The sequence below is a fragment of the Podarcis filfolensis genome (genome assembly GCF_964270895.1).
Source record: "Podarcis filfolensis genome assembly, chromosome: 1".
Classification (NCBI taxonomy): Eukaryota; Metazoa; Chordata; class Lepidosauria; order Squamata; family Lacertidae; genus Podarcis; species Podarcis filfolensis.
In genome coordinates, this window is record NC_139604.1 from 92,868,089 (window position 1) to 92,888,248 (window position 20,160).

At 42.1% G+C, this 20,160-nt stretch overlaps 1 protein-coding gene and 1 long non-coding RNA gene across 13 annotated transcripts in view; both read right to left on the reverse strand.

Moving 5' to 3' along the window:
- The window catches only part of LOC310766305, an 818,379-nt gene that overhangs the window by 91,228 nt on the left and 706,991 nt on the right, over positions 1–20,160 (reverse strand). The window lies entirely within an intron of this gene.
- Positions 1–20,160, reverse strand: part of MAPKBP1 (mitogen-activated protein kinase binding protein 1) — a 117,075-nt gene that overhangs the window by 32,071 nt on the left and 64,844 nt on the right. For 6 of the 12 annotated variants that reach the window (XM_083609723.1, XM_083609730.1, XM_083609726.1 and 3 more), the window contains exons 4-14: positions 17,429–17,491; positions 16,007–16,064; positions 12,563–12,733; positions 10,137–10,274; positions 9,198–9,380; positions 7,772–7,789; positions 7,183–7,343; positions 3,052–3,241; positions 1,249–1,395; positions 701–885; positions 521–612 (exon numbers count right to left, since the gene is read on the reverse strand). In XM_083609723.1, the coding sequence (XP_083465849.1) occupies positions 521–612; positions 701–885; positions 1,249–1,395; positions 3,052–3,241; positions 7,183–7,343; positions 7,772–7,789; positions 9,198–9,380; positions 10,137–10,274; positions 12,563–12,733; positions 16,007–16,064; positions 17,429–17,491 (1,406 nt within the window). The remainder of the gene's footprint in view (positions 1–520; positions 613–700; positions 886–1,248; positions 1,396–3,051; positions 3,242–7,182; positions 7,344–7,771; positions 7,790–9,197; positions 9,381–10,136; positions 10,275–12,562; positions 12,734–16,006; positions 16,065–17,428; positions 17,492–20,160) is intronic. The other 6 variants (XM_083609731.1, XM_083609722.1, XM_083609724.1 and 3 more) reach the window with 1 other exon arrangement.

Consider the following 20,160-nt stretch of genomic DNA (forward strand, 5'->3'; position numbering starts at 1 on the left):
TAAATGGCCTTGGCCCCGTATACCGGAAGTACTGTCTCCATCCCTGACTGAGGTCCAGGGGCCTTTTGGAGGTTCCCTCAATGTGAGAAGTGAAGTTACAGGGAACCAAGCAGAGGGCCTTCTGTTAGTGGCACCCACCCTGTGGAATGCCCTCCCATCAGATGTCAAGGAAATAAATAACTATGAGATTTTAGAAGACATCTGAAGGCAACCCTGTATAGGGAAGTTTTTAATGTGTTCTGTTTGGAGCCATCCAGAGTGGCTGGGGCAACCCAGTCAGAAGCGCAGCATACAGCAACAACAACAACGTTTCATTCTGCGATTAATTTTTTAAAGGAGCAATGGCCTATATGTGCCTGTGGCTTTAGTAAGAGAATATTTCGTCTCCTTCAAATTTTATATCTGGAATTGTATGATCTCTGCTAACAGAGCTAAAGAGCCTAATTTTGATAAAATAGAGTAATCAGTTAAACTCAGAATGCCAACAAATAAGCCAGAGTTGGGGTTGAGCTAATCTTACCTGTCTCAGGTCTGGAGTACTCAAGGCAGAGGATTTCAGAATCATGAGCTTCCACCTTCAGCATTTCTCTCAGGGATTTCAGCTCATAGATCCTGAGAAGAGCACAGTCAGAGGGTCAGAAAGGACCTTTCAGTATCGTTACAGAAGTTTAGTCTTCTTTAATAAAAAAAAAAACCTTACCTGAGAGTACCTATCCTGTCACCTGATGCCAGGTGCTCCCCAGTAGGGCTCACACACACTGTACGAATCCCCACTTTTGCATCTAGGGCCTGCGTGTCAGCCTTGTCGGCACCCCCACCAGTGTTATATTCTGTGTCCAGGAGGGTCTGAGTGTTTTCATCTACATATATAATTTTCATCAAGTCCTGATGAGAAAAAGAACAAGACGTTCCTTATGTTATGGCTTTATCTATAACCTGCTACACAGCCCAAAAGCTACCCTAAAGTGGTGAACAGCAGGAGTGTTTGATTATACTGGTTAAGGCACTTTGCGCACTGGTTCTTACATAACACAGTAAAAACGTGGAACAGAAAAAGGATCCGTACAGGCTACAACTTGCAAACAAAATCCAAGGCTGCTCTCACAAGCAAAACTTAACTTGATTGCTGCATTTCAGAGCAACATTGCCTAGATTGCACATTTGGTATAAAGCTGGCTGCTCAGCTCCTTTTGTCCTGCATTAAGAACAATCCCATGTGATGAGTTCCAGACCAAAATATGTTCTTACATTGCTCAGAATGTTCCGATGCAGAGCCGCCCCATGGATGTTTGAGCTCTCTGTGTTCCAGAGGCGGATGGTGTTATCAGAAGAGCAGGTGATGAAAGAGTTGGGGGGCAAGCAAGACTGGTTGCTATCCTTCACCTCAGGGTACACCTGAAGACAGGCAAACAAAGCAAAGTAAGAAAGGTATCACCTGTATTTGACAATAAAAACAAAAAAAGAGGAAATGCATTTGCACCAAACTGAGGATCGTGAAATTCAGGAGAGAACAGGGCTCCTTGCTGCTAAACAGATGTGTTGGAGAGGTGATTTTGATAGGTACAGGCTTTTTACACCCTGCAAACCAAGCCACTTCTGCCAAAATTTCTTGTTCTACATAATTATTAAAGAGCATGAGGCCTGCCCTGTCCACATTTGAAAGTGGTCTTCCTAGGCAAATTAAACCTTCATTTCCATTTATATAAAATAATCTGGCCAGAACATGATGGCAATTTGTCCTTTAAATCGGAGCCCTGCTATTACATGATAACACTCCAAATGCTCATTACCAATGCAAGTAGAAAGGAGCAAATATCTTTAAACACTCTTGCGCACACCACCAGGGAGCAGCACTCTGCTATTGCTATGATCCTTTGACACTCTGGCATAACTGAAACCAGTACTGTACTGAGAAAAGGAGGTGATCTGAAATGCCTACTTAGTTCCCTTTGTTCCTTTTCTGACTAACCCACTAAGAGAAAGTTTCTGGACACACAAAGCAGCAGCCCTGTTGGGATAGGTGCTCAGTACACATCTACACAATGGAGTTTTTGAGTTAAAGGCTGATTTCAGAAAATGGTGACAGAAAAAGAAAGCACTGATTGGAGAGATCTGCAGCATATCCTTTCCCAAAGTTAGAAGCAAGGAAGCTCTCGAGTTGCAGGCTGTGGTCATAGCACATTTTCTTCCTGCACCCTTATGTATAGAGAATGGAAGAGCAAAAGAAACCACACAGTCTTTGTAACTACATGGGCTGTTCTTGAAGGCCAAAGACCAGGGCAGGGGTAGCCAACGGTGCTGGATGAGACCACTGGCCATGCTGGCTGGAGCTTGATGCAAGCCTTACTTTATCTACAGCTGGAGGGCACCATGCTGGCCATCCCTGCATCAGGGAAACATCAGGTTCATATCTTTCCAAGGACACCTTCACTTTAAGGTGGAATATTTTAAATCAATAGAAAATGCCTCAGCTTGGGCCCTGTCCTCAATATGTGCATTAAATTTTTAGCTGCATGACTAGGAAGGGTAATTCTCCTCCTCCTCCTTCTCTTCTTCTTCTTCTTCTTCTTCTTCTTCTTCTTCTTCTTCTATCCGTTCTGAAAGTCTGTTCAACTTCCAAAATGTTTGGAAACCAAAGCACAGATTCTGATTGGATGCAGGAAGTTCCTGCAGCCAATCAGAAGCTGCAGAAGCCGCATCAGACATTCGGCTTCCAAAAACAGTTCGCAAACCAGAACACTCACTTCTGGGTTTGCTGCATTCGGGAACCAAAATGTTCAAGAACTAAGCTGTTCAAAAACCAAGGTACGACTGTATTGCTTCTTCCTACAGCCTGAACCCAAGCAAGCAGGGAAAACGCATTAACAAAAGCGGAGGGAAGATTTTTTGGGGGTTCTTGCCACAGTGAGAATTACCATCTTAATTTTAAACTCACTTCAGTTTTGCAACCAGCCAACAAGGAGAGAGAGAAACCCTCTTATTGCCACTGCACAAACAACTGCTCCCCTCAACTCCCCCCACCACAAGGCAACCTTCTTAATCCTTGCTTACCTCAACGTTCCAAACACAAGAGGAGTGATACAATGCCGAATAAACCTTGCCCACTTTCTTGGGATCCTTGACATCCCACACATACAGGCTATGATCGTTGTAAACGCAGGAGAGCCACTGGTTATTGGGGTCAAAGGTCAAGGCAATGGTGTCTGGATACTTGGCATCAGTCACGTTAGAGAAGAGCCGGCTGTGAACACAGAGAGGGCAATGGTGAATTGTTGGAAGAACAGGGAGGGTGGAAAGAGAAGTGACAAAGTATAATGAAGCTTGGGCAAGGTGGTTGCTTGTTTTGCTGGCCACCACCCCCTATTTCGGCCTTTCCCAACCTGGTGTGCTCCATGGGTTTTGGGATTATAAGTCCCATCAGCCTGAGCCAGCATAGCCAGGACGGATCCAGGTTGGGAAAGGCTGACCCAGTTAATTCTACATTCGTATAGTTACACTTTATGATATAATTACGCTTGCCCATTTATAGAATTCCTTCCAGTGTTCAGAAATGCTTCATGCACAATTAGCTTGTTTTAATCGTTATTAAGACCCCTGTAACCCAGGTCTGTATTGTAATCGTATTTCAAATGGAGTGGGCAACTGAGAGAGATTGTCTGGTCTAAGGATAAATATTGCACTTGTGGCAGAGTGGATTCAGTAAGTCCGCAACTTACATGGGGTTATGTTCCAGGGACTGCGCCTAAAGCCAAAATCACAAGTAGTCAAAACCCATTAGGGGAGACAAAAAAACATGAGCAACAAGGAAGGAGCCCAGTCAAAGGAAAAGTTGATGCACAGTGCTTGCTTCTTGTGCCTCCAAACCAGAAGAAGGCAAGCAGCAATTCACAAGCAAAAAAAACCACGACAGTTCTGTGAGGCCCTCTCATGAAAACAGCTCTACCCCTCCAGGTGCAGAAATGCATCTTGGATTTGAGTGTTGCATATGCTTACAGTATACATAGGCATTCTCACTCTCCTAATGCTATGGATTGTTTTCCATCGAAATCTCAAACTGCACAGGCTGATGGGAAAACTTTATCTTAAAAATATTCCTTTAACTTGAAAAAAGAAAAAAACATTTCAGAGTTTTTCCATTGTAGGAAATGAAGCAGTCTGAAGGGGGGGGGGCGCGCGCGCACACACACACACACACACACACACACACACACCGTTTTGGTTTGCTTGCTTGTATATGTGTGTGTGTACGTACACATGTACATGTGCACACAAGTGAGCAAGAAACAGAGTGCTTACAAATAAATCTAGGAAGAAGAAGAAGAGTTTGGATTTGATATCCCGCCTTTCACTCCCCTTCAGGAGTCTCAAAGCGGCTAACAATCTCCTTTCCCTTCCTCCCCCACAAGAAACACTCTGTGAGGTGAGTGAGGCTGAGAGACTTCAAAGAAGTGTGACTAGCCCAAGGTCACCCAGCAGCTGCATGTGGAGGAGCGAAGAAGCGAACCCGGTTCCCCAGATTACGTGACTACCGCTCTTAACCACTACACCACACTGGCTCTCGAAAGGTATTAGGGTACAAAAATGTTTACTAGCCCACACATACCTACATCAGTCCTTGTTTCTAGTCCATCAGGCACCTCTTGTTCAATTTCGGCATTTGCCCAGCCCGAAATGTCGCCTACATCAGTCATTTGTGACACATCAAACACCCTTTAAAAAACCCCAGAACCATCTCTTTCTAGGTCACAGAAATCTCTCCAGCTAATCATCTAGAATCTGCCACCACCATTCTTACTCCATGGACATGGCTACTTACAAGGTGTCCTTATTTGAATATATTCTCCTATGACTCTTGCCTCTTCGCTTTACTCTCCTCCTTCTACCAACAGTCGATTAGCAACATTTAGTTTGTAAATTCCTCAGGGCAGGGACTTGGCTTAAGTTACCCTGTAAAAAGTGTCACCTTCTGGTGATGCCGCTATATTCCCACATGCAAACAGGTTGAGTGGGAAAACAGGAAAAATAGCAGACCAGGAAAACTGAGGGGTAGAAACCTTCAAGCTCTAAATAAGTTACCAATCTACACTGATTGCTTAGTCCTATTATTCATTGTATGGTCCCTATCTCAGAATTTTATCAGATTTTAAAGAAACTGCTGCATGTACATTTTCCTAGGGGGTGGGAGTCCTATTATTCATTGTATGGTCCCTATCTCAGAATTTTATCAGATTTTGAAGAAACTGCTGCATGTACATTTTCCTAGGGGGTGGGGATAGAGCAGCAACAGACCCGTATAGTAGCATTCACACATCTAGAACAGCAACTGAAATGCAGAGAATATCAAATAAATAATATGATGTTGGTTTTTTAAAAAAAGATAAACGGCGCTAGGGCAACTGAAAGGGTCAGATTTTGAGAACTAGCAGACCAAAGAATGTAACAGAGATTGTACTGAAAGCCAAGTAATTAATGAAGCGTGGGCTGTCAGAAGGGCTCAAGACCAGCATCCCACAAAGAACCTATTGCATAAAATGCTTTTAATGATGTCTGTGGCTTTCAGCTTCCTTTCAAATGAAAAAAAAAATGCATGCAGCTATGTTGGTGATCAGCTCCCAAGCTCCATACTTTTAGGAGCCACGCAATTTTGGCTGCTCAGAGAGAAATTATAGGCATGGGACTGGCAGAAATTGCTTCTGGAGGAAAAAAGAGCCAGCACAGTGTATCGCTGGCCGAGTGCTCCAACAACACGAGGCTTTCAGAAACAGAAAAAACAGACTCCACGTCTGATGCCCAGCTTCCCATTTCAAATCATTGCAGTTTTAGGATGCAGCTCTCATTAGCTGCTCAAGGCTGCATTCTGAGCAGAAGTTTGGCTCAGCAAGGCAAAACTGTAATCCAAACACGTGAACTATTATTGTGGCCAAGGGATGGGAGTGTGCACAGTCATGGCTTTCTCGGCTACAGCTGGACAGGGCGTATCACTTTTTAATCTGCAGAGTAGTTGGTCTTTTCAGACCCAAGAGCCAGTGCATTGAAAAGGCACTTGCCTTGCGTATTTGTATTTTTTTCTGTCTTTCTGGGCTATTCTAGAGAACCAGTTTATTGAGCACTCAACCTGATTTGCTTGCCCAGAGCTTACACAGATGTTAGATAGTATCTGGTCTTCATTGAGAATTTGTTCTCATTCATTTTACTACAAATCAACAGTCATCCTGCATTCATCCCAATTTCCTTGTGGGATGTTTACACATTTCCCTGTTAATAATTCATTCATCCTACACTTTTCAATGCATTTCACTATTAGTCCCCTAACTGCAAAAAGTCAGGGTTTATTTAGTTTGGATTTGTTGTGCTAGGGCGACAGAACACTTTAATTCACTTGAATTGTGCAAACCCAGATTTCCTGGTATGTGCTTGAATCTCTCCTGCAAAATGCAGACAATCAAGGGACCCTCTGGCTAACAGGGCAGCAACATGCTAATGGTCTAGCCATTCCACTAGCAAGATATTAAAAGATGCTGCACACAGGCATGGAGAGGCTGAACAAGGAATGCTTCTTTGCATCAAGTTTGTTTTCTAGAGAAATGCATATTTAATTAAAATACTTGGAAGGGCAACAAAAGAATGCTTTGTTCTGTGTGCATACCAATGCATAGCTCCAAATATCCAATGATAAAGAGTCCAAGGCAAGCGCATTCTGCCTACTTAAACTCCCCAAAGCCTACTAGGACAGTGGCAGATTGAGATTGGGGAGCAGGAAGGGAGAGAATACTACAAGACAAGATTTGGGTGTAAAGGCGCAGAAGGAACTGCTTTAGAAGGAAGATGAGAGAAGTCAAATTCGTAGGTCACAGGAAACACGTACAGCTGCTTAGTCATATTAATGCACATAACTACCTTGTACCTGGTCAGACTATTTGCCTGCCTATCCCAGGACTATGAATGCACTTGAGCAGCGCCTTTCCAAAGCAGGGAACTCTGCAGATGCCACATATCAAACCTGGATCCTTCTACATGCAATGCATGTGTCCTACTGCTGAGCTATGGGCCCACCTTCACTTTCAATACAGACTGAAAAGCTGAAACACCAAGCAGGCGCTCTTGCCATGACTTTGAGACATCGTACAAGATCACAGATTTTGTTATGTCAAAAGAGGCTCGTGGGCCTCTCCCTTTTCCTACCTGGCTTCAGTGACGCTGGCAATATCCGTCCCCAGGAAGTGCGGCTTGGGGAGCGTAGTCACAAAGTGAAGGTTCAAAGGGTTAAAAATCCGCACCGTGCCATCTGCACAGCCACAGAAGATGTAATCGTGGTTCACAGAGATGCAGTTTGCCACAGTGGTCTGAGGACACAAGACACCCACATGAGCAGCACATTCCTTAAAAAAGCACCACATTAAAAGCATGACAAGGTAGAAGGAAATCAGGGTGGTGGGGACAAAGAGGGAAGAAAGTGAAGAAAGTGAGTAATATGAGATGAAGCCACCAAATGAAAAGAAAGGTTCTTGAAAGCGAATGTCCTTTCCTAGCAGTTCCTTTCCCTCCTGCAAGTCACACAACAATTATTTACGCACCATACTGGGGCAATATTCCCCTGCATCAGGAGAGGAAACGAACCCTGCCAAAACACACTTTCTGTCTTAGACTTTGTCCTATCCCACTAAATATTCCCCCCGCTATTACGATTTGCACCATCGCAAAAATATGACAACAAATGGGAGGCATGATGTGGAAGTGGGGTGCTGGAGGCAACGATGCCATTCTGACTTACTGTGAAGCTGTCTGTGTTCTAAGTAAAAGAGAAAAGGTGATTTCATTGCAGAAAGGAAGGAAAGGAGGAGAGAGAAAGAGAGACATTCAACTTGGAGAGTGAGGCTCCTGTTTAAAAAAAGTAATCACACACACATGCAAACCTTTGTGTTTTACCAAATTACAAGGGAGAGCAAGTTTTCAGTGCGGTTCAGCGACAACGCTACACTAGGTGTCTATTCATCACAGATCTAGTTATTACCTCTTTGTAGGCAGAAAAGGTTTCTTGCACAATTACAACCATACAATTCTATGATTCTGTTATTTTAATTCAGTTTGTAATGCAGATAAGTCACAACTAATAGGGCTTCTGCAAATCAGCATTTATCAGATTCAGTTACCCATCTGAACTGTAGCACTAATGTGAGGCTGCATGGAATAAATATTCTAAAATCACTTTTACTTAAAGTCCTTAAACGTGTATACATTAGCTTTTGCTAGAGAAGGAAATGCAGTAATGAGCTGCTAAAAACGCTGTTCAAGACAATTCTCATGCAATATTCACAGAGTTTCCCCAGACAGCACATTTGGGGTCTTATTTTAGGACACCACCATGCCTGGGTGACAGAGGCTTTCATGTGGCTCTCTGCAGAAAAAAATTGCCCAAATGCTAAATATATAGATATATCCAAACACTTCATGAATATAGCTCAGTCCCAAACTACAGACAACTTTCAAAATGGACCAGTAAGAAGTGCACTTTACTGGGAGGTGTAAATGAACCCTCTGACAACAAACTTGAAATCCTGGTGGTGCCCTATTTGTTTATAACATAGAAGGTAGAGGTACAAAAACCCCCTAAAAACTGTAGAAGGCCAAAGGGCAGGTGCATGGAGAAGGGACACTCCCCTAAGCACTTGCTTTCTCCCAAGTGTTTTTTTTTCTCCCAGCTAGACTCACTCCTATCTGAGCCCAGGTAGGAGAAATCTGGGAAGGTGGGCTGCAGTAGTATGGGAGGCAAGGAGAAAGGGAGTTTCCACACCCATGCCCACATACCCCTTTCAATTGTACCTATCCCCTTTCCATGCAAATAGGGCAAGTATCATTTTAGACCTCACTAGTCATTTGCAGGGTGTGTTTGTTTGTTTGTTTGTTTGTTTACAAACTAATAATAATAATAATAATAATAATAATAATAATAATAGCCGCCCTTCTGGGTGGCTACAACATATCTAGAAACATAATAAAAACACCCTTTCTTCCATATATAAGGGTTATAAGGCTCCCAGGCAGACTCCTTCCAGGCCAAACCTAGACCTGGTTAACTTCATCAAGGCTGCTGCATAGCATGCCTTCAGACCAAGCATGCCCCAGCTCCCAGGACAACAGCTTGTGGGCTTAGTGCATTCCCATCATCATCAACCAAGAGTTCCAGGTTCTGAACTTACTCTCAGCTCCACCCACTTGTCCAGCAGCCTCTTCTCGTTGAATTCACACAGGAGACCTGAGGAAGTGATACAGAAAGTGCTGTCTGCTTTTTTGCCCCTGCCACATGCCACATCTGTGAAGAAGTTGTTCCTTAGTTCCCCAAGCAAACCGGAACGTCCGAGCAAAGGAACTGTAGCATTCACCTGGTACAAAAGAGAAAAATATGTTAGAAGATTGCTGTACGTTGGTGAGCATAAATGCTTTGAACAGGGCATGTGCTACAAATAAATCCATCAGTTGTATTACTGGAATATATTCTAACATCATGTTTTGCTAGAAGACAGGACAATGATAACGCACTTTCTGATAGCAGTCTATGTCGCAATCAGTTCCAAGTCAGGAGGAAATCAACACCCCAACATTACAAGACTGAATTTTGAGAATATGGGACGCTGTCCAAATGATAAAACTAACAAAAACATAGTAAGAGTGAGAGAAGGAAGGCAGATTGACTATCAATTTATAGAGAAGAGGGTCCCACTGGTTATGAACTGGTGTAATAAAATGCGGGAAAATGTTGAACAACATGTTTTATTGAGAAAATTGAAAGAATGAAGATAGCCTCTGTTTTTAAAATGAACATATTTACAAAATAGCTGAACGCTGCTTTTGTAAATCTACTATGTTGCTTCTCATAAAAAAGAAATAATTAAAAATGTTCTGAAGAGAACTTCTCAGATGTACTCAGTGAATATTATAGGATAAAGCATTTTATTTTTCCATGGCCAATATCATCAATAAAATGAACAGATTATCTGTATTTCCAAAATAGTTTAGGGCATGGCAAGCCATCAGCCAAGCAAAGCAAAACCTTCTGTAGAAAATGCATCCTCTCTCCCTGTCTCAACAGTTCCTTCCCATTACCCGCATATATGCAGTTTCTCATTTGTGCCTCTCACCTTTGAGGTTTTGCTGTCATCCAGGTACCAAAATTTGATGTGCCGGTTTCCAGCTGTGACAAAGTAGCTGCAATCCTCAGAGAATGACACTGCTGTCACTTTGCTTGAGACCTTATTGGCTGCTACAACAATGTTTTTCTGGAAAGAAAATGTTCAAGCAAATCAAATCTCTTGCTGACCAAAGAGGATCCACTTGCAAATGTAAGTCATGAGTGACAAATCACAGATTTGTACTTCACTTGCAGAAATGGGGTGCGAAGACAGAAGGGCAGAAACAACCATCTTCCCTTTCCCCTTTCATGTGCTCAGTGTACTGCCAGCAAAGAGCCCACAAGCAACTAGGGACCTCCTTTTTGTTGCAGAGTTCCCCTTTGGACACATAGGGCTGAATCTGACTGAATTATAATCAAAAGTAAACCCACTGAAATCAATAGAGACGGCTAAGAAAAATCCATTGATTTCAGTGGTTCTACACATGAATATGACTTAGTTGGCTACATCCCTAATATGCACATTTATGTGTCTATAAGGTATGCAGGCAGACATAGGTTGTGCCCTTCCACCCCCACCTCATCCCTAAGCATAAAATGACACATTTAAACAGCAAGAGTTCTGTAGCCTGAATCATCAGTACATACTCATCCCTACCTTGGGATACCATACATTTAGACTAAGGGACACCACCATTCTTCCTTTCTAAGATACTGCTGCACATGGCTACATTTAAAAATACCTAGGTGTGTATTTTAACACAAATATAACAAATAGTATCTTCCAGACACACACGATAGAAAATGTCCAGGTCGCTGCAACATCTAGTAACTGACAAAGCCTCTATGGTTCTATGATTCTAAGACATAAAATTTATAGCATCTTTGGTTGGCTCCAAGCCTTGCTTATAACACTGCTACTTCAGCTTTCACATAATAAAACTGTAGTAATATGTGTTTTAAGCTCAGTATGCACTCTGTCTGGGCACACTTTCCTTCATACCATGATAAACGTAGATAGAAGGATTTTACAGAAACCAATTTCAAGATGATAAAGCTGACAGCATTCTCAATCTCCCCTTTTCTGGAAGGGGAAGAAATGTGCGCATTAGACTCCCACTTGATTTGATATCTTCGTTGAGCATCTGCAGGTAACTAAGTTACCAAGGGAAGGGTTTTGCCTAGTTCATCACCACACACAAACATAAACTCTCACTAGCCCAGGCAAAAAAAAATCTGATTAGGACCTTAAATAGATATAACCAGGAGATGTATTCACATGCCTGGTTATCAAAATTCATGGCGGGGGGCGGGATTTGCTTATGACTAAATCTGACCTATCAGAATAAAATGTTTTGAAACAAGTGGATTAACGTGGATAGGTAAGACATAGTGAAACATCTTACCTGGCAAAAAAGCCCAAAGTCAAATCCTTGAACATGGCTAACATAACATGCTGAACAGCAGGCTATACACATTAAAACTAAATAAGCAGGTTATTGCCCCTCGCCTCTCAAACACTCTAGTTTGTATTAGCTTGGCACAAAAAAGGCATTCTTGTCTTCCTTGTGTTAAACATCTTATGCATGAATTCCCACATGTAAACAAGAAAGCTGAATACATATCAACTTTTGCAGGAAATAAAGTACACTCTTGTTTGAAACAAAAAATGCAAGTTTATTTGTTCATCCGATCAAAGGATTCTCTCTCCCTGGAGAAGCAACTTTTGCTATCAGCAATAACAATTGTAAAAAAGCGTTTCTGGATATCACAGGGAGCAAAAAAAATTTAAAGACCTTGGGAGGAGACACACACAAACACACCACTTTGCTACCAAAGAATCCAGAATGAGTATCACCTTTTGAAAAATAAAATAGGTATCTGACAAAGATATTAATGCACTGGTTCTTGTTTGCCAGCGTGTGTGTGTGTGCACAAAATTCAATAAAACTATTTGCAAACAAAGGAAATAAAATAGTTATCTAAAGCATAGTAAACATGCTCTTTCATCTTCTGAAAGAAGTACCCTGGCTCAACGGTAGAGCATCTGCTTTGTGTGAAGACAGTCCTAAATTCAATCCTTGATATGCCCAAATAGAGCTGAGAATGTCCCTGTCTGAAACCCTGGGGAGCTGCTGCTAGTCAAACGGAACAATTCTATGACTTGGTATAACCCAGATCACTGGTCCATCTATGTTCCAGTCTAAAGTATGGAAAAGGAAGAATTGCCTGCTGTGATATTCCATTGTGTGCACATTAGATAAAAAGGAGAGGAAGTAGTGAAGATAGGTGGGCCATTTTCTTTCCAATGAGGCTGCTACCAGATTTTAGCATGCTTATTCCAAAATTTAATTTAAACCCCACCACCACCACTACTACCCACAGATTCCACTTCTGCTAATGTGAATACTAAAAAGAATCTTCTTATAGTTTTACCTTCCATGACCATACATTGACTATCATGTCATGTTGGTAACCCACAGAAACAATGTACTTGGAGCTCGGGGAGAATGCCACACACGCCACACCATATTTATGTTCGTGAAGTTCGGCCACCTGAGTCCGTTCAGCAACATCCCATACTCGAACAGCAGGCATGTGCCCACTCTGGAAACGAGAAACAACAATGGCAATGAACAGAGGCACTTAATACAAACCTTAAAGCCAGTGGCGATGCATCCACCTACATATAAATTAAATACACCTTGCAGTGTTCATGACAAGTCAAATGTACATCATTTCTGCACAGAAATCTTCAGCTAAAAATATGATTTATTTATTTTTTACTCTATAAATGATGATTTGCAGTGCTAAAAACGCCAGTTCTTATGAAGGAATACAGAGGGGATCCTGGAAATTACAGTGTGGTTAGCTTAACATCTGTTCTGGGAAAACTAGCAGAAAGTATTATTAAGAGTATAATTCCCAAGCATATAGAAGAAGAGTCAGCATAGCTTCTGCAAGGTTAAGTCCTGTAACACTAACCTTTTTGAGTTATTTGAGACTGTCGGCAAGAATATAGATAAGAAAATATAGATAGAGACTTTTATTCTTTCACAACCCTTTAGGAGAGGGGACACTCCTGAAAACTCCCAAATGAGGGAGAAATTTATGCTAACTGCAGCAGTCTGTAAAGAAAACTAAGAAATAATATGAAGAACATAGTTAAATTAGCCCCATAAGTGACCATGGTGAACAGGAATGGGCTTTGCTGTTGTTGTTTTTTAAAAGAACCCTTCTTTTGTTCCATTAACACCTTTCTCTAGTACTGCAACCAAAATGAAGCACTTTATTTTAAAGTGAAATATAGAGAAGTACAAGCCCGACAGGCAACTCCTACTCAACAGCTTCCTCGTGATTTCACAAAAGCCTGCAAAAAGGTGGCCTTCTAGGTGACATCACCATGGCAACCAAAGAGGAGCCTTTTTCTAGCCAGGGTTAACTGAGTCTCTTGATAATGTGCAGGTAAGGGGAAGTCTCAGGTGCAGAGAGCGGTCGAAGAATAAAATGCCTGTATCTTTATATATACATATATTAAAAAACCAAACAAACATGTACCTGGCACAATGGCCTAGCTTCTCCATTAAATAACAACCTACCTATCACATTTCAAGCTATCTTCACGCATACTGGCAACACGTCATTCCTCTGCCAAGAGAGCTGCACTGTTTGCCAGTTGCTACTGGGTCAGCTTCAAGGTTCTTGTGTTCTAAACAACTTGGGGCCCAAGTACCTTAAGGACAACCTGATATCTTATGCTTCATCTTGATCATTGAGATTCTTTGATGGGGCACTTACTGTGGTTCCCCGTGACCCTGAGGTTCTGTCATAATTTACATGGGATCGATTCTTCAGTGCGGCAGGCCCTGGCCTGTGAAACTCCCTGCCAGCAGAGCTCTGGGACGAATTATCCCTGCCTTCTTTTACACATCACCAAAAAACAGTGTTATTTAGACAGGCCTTTGAAATGTGAATTTTCCTTTAGCCTACTAGTATTAATGGATGTTTTTATTGGTGTTTTGTTGATGATTTATTGCTGTAATTTTTGCATGGGGTAGACCGCCTTCTTGCATTTTTAGGAAATTGTGGTTTATAAATATTGATATATAGTAAAATAAAGCTGAGATTTCTGCACATACACACACGTTCTTCCCACCATATGTAGGAAATATCTCTCGTGTCTCACATTTTATTTTCACGTACAGGTGCAGACAGGCCAGACTACCCCCAGCAGAACAGTGCATTGGGGGAGGAGGGGTGAGATTGTTCCATCTGGAGAGCAGAAATGCTTGCTCTGACAGAACTTTTGTATTACTGAAGCACTGATTTCCACCTATAGTTATTATTACACAGGAGGTTTCTAACATTATGAACATCAATGGAGAAAGTTGGTAGAGATGGTTCCTGCTCTGGAGAGGTTCAGTAGAAGAGGGAGAAAGGACATTTCACTAATTATTTCATTAATTATTACTCGTCTTTTTGCAGCGTGGGGAGGTAATCATCTCTTAAATTTGATATTTAAAGTCCAAGGCATCTGGGGTAATAAAAAAAAGGAATGTTTGTGTGCAGGGCCCAATAGGAATCCGCCTCAGAAGACATCTCTGGCAGCCGTCCAACATGGACAAGAAGAGGACAGTCAACATTTTTGTGGGCTTCCAGCATTCATCAATTCAGGCTTCATTACACTTACAGTATGAGCATTGTGTATCTGGTCTGCATTAGAAACTGAATGCAGTCATCTTTGTCCTCCTTTTATGCATCTCTCAAAGGGAAAAACTTTCTGCCAGCAACTAAACCCAGCCAAAGCCACAGACACCAGGATCTTTGTCACTATTCTCAAGGCCTCCTTCCAAATGTGCTTTCCTTTCCTCTCTTAAAAAAATTAAGTAAGACTGTTAACGTTGTTCTCTTTGTATCCTGAAGGGTAAAATCCAAGGAGGAAAGCAGCAATAGGGACCTTTGGTCGACTTCCTCTACTTTCTCCCTTGAACGAATAAGGGGTGGGGAGAGGCATGTTTAGGGCCCTCAGCTAACTCCCACCCTGCAAATCCAATCTGTGCTTTCATTTGTCCAAATGTCTGATCCTCGCTCCCTAGAAAATAGTTTTAAAAGCAAACCTACTGAGACCAGATAAGCAACTGAGCTCATGCGGGTTTCCTCTTTAAATGCTTTGGCCAAATCATAACACGCTGGCAAATTAAGAGTTCCCTTATGGATCTTTTAATCAGATAATCATACATTCTCAATGTGAAACACCCCTCCTATTCCCCCACTCTTGGGAGAGAGGGAGATTCTTATCCCTTTTTTATCTAAACATATGGACATATTTTCCTAATAAGATAAGGAGCCGCCTTATACTGAGTCAGACTAACAGGACATCTGGGTCAAAATACGATTCTAGGGAACAGTAGATCTCCCGCATTGGAGAGGTCTTTTCCAGGGTTTCCATCTATAATCTTATTCTGTAAGACAGAACCTCCTACAGGTGAAAAATATGATCTGCCACTAAACAATGGCTCTTCCCAGAGCCCAGCCACACATTATGGATGCTCACACAGCTCCTCCAACTCTAGAATCTTCCAGCATTTACTGGGAGAGAAGTAGTTTGCTCTCAAAATGCAAATCTTCCCTGTTCTGAAAGATTTAGAAAGCACCCATCCATACTAGCTATTCCCCACGCAACCCTCACTCCCATCAGGCAACTCTTTAATGGAGCCAGGGCCCTCTTCTTCATTCTGGGAGGACAGGAAAAGGCCTCACTCAAATCCAGCCTTTTTAGTCTGTTGGGATAGTTGTGAGAAGAAGGCATTTGTATCTCTGGACCATGAGGCCTATCAGCTTCCTATATGAGCATTCAGGCCATCAGTTGCCATCACTTACCTCTCCAGTAACCAGGTATTTTCCATCAGGAGAAAAAGCAAGGGCTGTAATAGTTTTTCTGTGTAAAGAGAGGAGAGCTTATTGTGAAACAGTACTGACACTGGGTGAAGAGCTGATGAATTTTCAACTCCCACATAAACATGTAAGCGGGTTTGTGTGAATGAAAACATAGCCAAGACAATCTTTGCCAGGTGAGCTTAACAGTGTTAAGTAATTCCAAACGTTGCGCTCTGAATCAGTGAGATGCTGAAGAGATACGACATACTAGAACAAATTGTGGCTTTTAAAGCTTTTCATGCATTACGGTTTGGCTGCAGGTATGGGTGTGCAAAATAAACATGGAAGAATTCCTTATGCATCCATGTGAAGCCGATGGTCTCTCTCTCTCTCTCCTGGATACTTTGCCAACTAACTTTATTTGAGCCGTTAATCTGATAAGGAGCCATACCCAGAGGAAAGAGGGGTTCTATCCAGAACAACAACCTAGATAATTTCATAACACATTATGACAGAAACAGCAGCATAGCCTGGACACGTAAGAACATATTCTGTTAACGGGTTTTTTGGTGCTGTTCTTAACACCTATACCTTAAGGAACCTTGAACAATTTAAAACTATTGGCATCAGGTAAGAAGTCATTTAAACTTCTCTGTACTGTTTTGGGGGATACGGAGTAGGTAGGTGTGGGGGACTCCCTGGTCCTGAATGGGGTAACTGTGCACCTGAAGGGCCAGGTGCACAGTCATTTTGGACTCACAACTGTTTGTGGAGGCACAGGTCAATTCTGTATCCAGGGGAGCTGTCTACCAGCTCCATCTGTTACGCCAGCCAAGCACCTACCTGCCTGCGCACTGTCTCACCAGAGTGGCACATGTGCTGGTTATCTTTCTCTTGGGCTACTTCAATGTGCTCTGTATGGGGCTGCTTTTGAAGGGGACTCAAAAACTACAACTAATCCAGAAGTGCTGGTGCTGACCTTTAAAGCCCTAAACGGCTTTGGCTCTGTATACCTTAAGAAGTTTCTCCACCCCTAGCATTCAGCCCAGAAACTGAGATCCAGCGCCGAGGGCCCTCTGGCAGTTCCCTCACTGTGAGAAGTGAAGTTACAGGGAAGCAGGCAGAGGGCCTTCTCTGCAGTCATGCCTGCCCTGTTAGAACGCCCTTCCATCAGATGTCAAGGAAATAAACAGTGACCTGACTTTTAAAAGACATCTGAAGCCCAGGGAAGTTCTTAATGTTTGAGGTTTTTTGTGTTTTATTACTTTGTTGGAAGTCAACCAGAGTGTCTGGGGCAACCCAGTCAGATGGGTAGCATATAAATAATAAAATTATTGATTATTATTTTTGTTGTTCAAGGGGCTCTTGCATTTTCCTTCCCAAAAAATGGACAAACCACCACTCAGAGTTCTGGGTTTCACTTACCTGGAACTATTCAGAATATGATGTTGCTTATTTTTCCTGGGGTTGAACAGCACGACAACACACCTAGAAAATAAGAATTTTAAAAATTGAGGAAATGTACACAATAGCTTTGTGACTGCAGCTGCCCCCCCCCCCCCGTCAATAAAATTCAATAAAAAGATATAGCAAACTGAGGTTCTGCCCCCCCCAACAAAAAATCTGGGTACGTCCATGATTGCAAAGCCAGCTATAGGATTACTTTTTAAGGGAAAGAAAGCAGATGTAAGATCCCCCAATATATTCTTCAATCACCAGTCGCACAGCAATTCCCAGAAGCTCTCAGAAAGCAAATAAATGGGGACACCTCAGAATTCTCTGCCAAGGAATGTTCTAGATTAGCCACTGTGACTGTACAAAGACACCAACAGAAACAGCAGCAGGTGCATGCATTCTAGGTCCTTTCTTCCAAGGAGGGCATACATGGTTCCCTGCTGAAGCATTTGTTCAAGGGAGCCCCCACGGTGCAGTTTATTGGGGGCTTGCTGCTTCCCAATAGATGAAGATTTTTCTTAGCACCCACAAAGCATCCACCACATCAAAATGTTACACACACACCCCCTCTGATTCTCCTGTTGTTTCTACTTATCCAATTTTCCACAGAAAAGGTGGCTTGTATCCAAAGAGGCACAAAGTGTGTCAGTGTGAGGATTTACTCTTGCGCAATGGGGCTCCCCCACCTCCCCACACCCACCTGCCAAATCTGTTCTGGGGATTTCACCAACCCTCCAGAGCAGATTTGGGAAGGGTGTGGGGTGCACATGTGGGAGTTCTGTTGTGCAAATGTTAATCCTTGTGCTAATGGAACATGGACACTGGACACCGCCTAGCAAGTGTGGATCAAATGGGGAAATAATACGGGATGGCTTTTTGATGAGGACAACTCTGTGTGGCTGCATGAGCAGCCCCAAGACAGCAATAAACTGCCATGTGGAAACCCCTGATTATTTTATACATTTTCTCCCACTTTATTATGGTTGGTTGGTTGGTTGGTTCCCCACCTGTTTCCCCGTCAGGGACTCAAAGCTGCTTACAGGTAAAATAAAACAGCTAGATAGAAAAAGAAAGAAAAATAATTAAATATCCATTTAACATGCTCTGAGGAAGGGCAGGAGTGGCTCCATGACTGACACAAAGGCCAGCCAACCAGAATTGCACAAATTATGCTTCTGTTACAAAACTGGGGTGGGGGTGGGGGTAGAGGAACACGCTTCCTTTACACCCAGTGAGTACGGTTATGGTATATTTGCTTGAAATGAAGTGAGTGTACTTCCATAATGGGTTCCCATCTGAAATAATATATGCCTCTACACACAATCTACTTAGTGTGTGTGGAAGAGAGTTTTGGTGGGGGAGATTCATAAAGACCAAGCAGGCTTTCTTCCAGGAAGACATTTGTCAGACAATGTGAGAAACATAATAGATATTATGGAGTTGCTGGAAGTTAATATTAATACTAAGGCAGTATTAATATTTGTGGATGCGGAGAAAGCCTTTGACAATATATCTTGGAGTTTTATGAAAAAGAATCTCCAAGGGATGGGGGTAGGCCAAGGTTTTGAGAATGGTATAGGTGCAATTTATTCTGAACAAAAAGCAAAACTGATTGTAAATAATGTGGTAACAGAAGAATTTGCCATTGAAAAAGGGACACGACAGGGGTGCCCAATATCCCCATTACTTTTTATATCTGTCTTGGAGGTTTTGTTAAACATGATCAGAGGGGACCAGCTGGTTAAAGGGATTCAGGTCGGAGCTAAACAATATAAATTGAGAGCATTTGCAGATGATCTAGTATTAACTTTACAAGAGCCAGACACTAGTACGAGAAGAGTTTTAGAGCTAATACAAGTATTTGGTCAAGTAGCAGGATTTAAGTTGAACAAACAAAAAACGAAAGTATTGGATAAAAACCTAACAGTTGCTGAAAGAGAGAAGTTCCAGAGTGAAACTGGTTTAATGGTAGCAAAGAAGGTGAAATACCTGGGGATTAATTTGACATCTAAGAATGTGAATTTATTTAAAGATAACTATGAGAAATGTTGGTCAGAAGTTAAGAAAGATTTAGAAGTATGGTCAAATTTGAGACTTTCCTTGTTAGGCCGAATCGCTGTTATTAAGATGAATGTCTTGCCGAGAATGTTGTTTTTGTTTCAAACATTGCAGATTTTGGATAAAATGGATTGTTTCAAGAGGTGGCAAAAAGACATATCTAGTTTTGTCTGGCAGGGCAAAAAGCCCAGAATAAAATTTAAGATACTAACTGATGCAAAAGAAAGAGGGGGGTTTGCCCTGCCGGACTTAAAGCTGTATTATGAATCAGCGGCTTTTTGCTGGCTGAAAAGCTGGCTGCTTCTTGAAAACACAGACATTTTGGATTTGGAAGGGTTCAATAACAGATTTGGCTGGCATGCATATATATGGTATGACAAGGTTAAAACCCACCAAGGTTTCAAAAACCATATTGTTAGGAAAGCACTATACAATGTTTGGATTCATTACAAAGATTTGTTGGAAAGCAAAACCCCTAGGTGGTTGTCACCAATGGAAGCTAAGGAAGTGAAAAAACTTAATATGGAATCCAAATGGCCAAAATATTGGGAAATTATAGAACATGAGGAGGGAAAAGTGAAATTGCAGAGTTATGAGAAATTGAAGTCCAAAGTAAGAGACTGGCTTCATTATTACCAGATAAA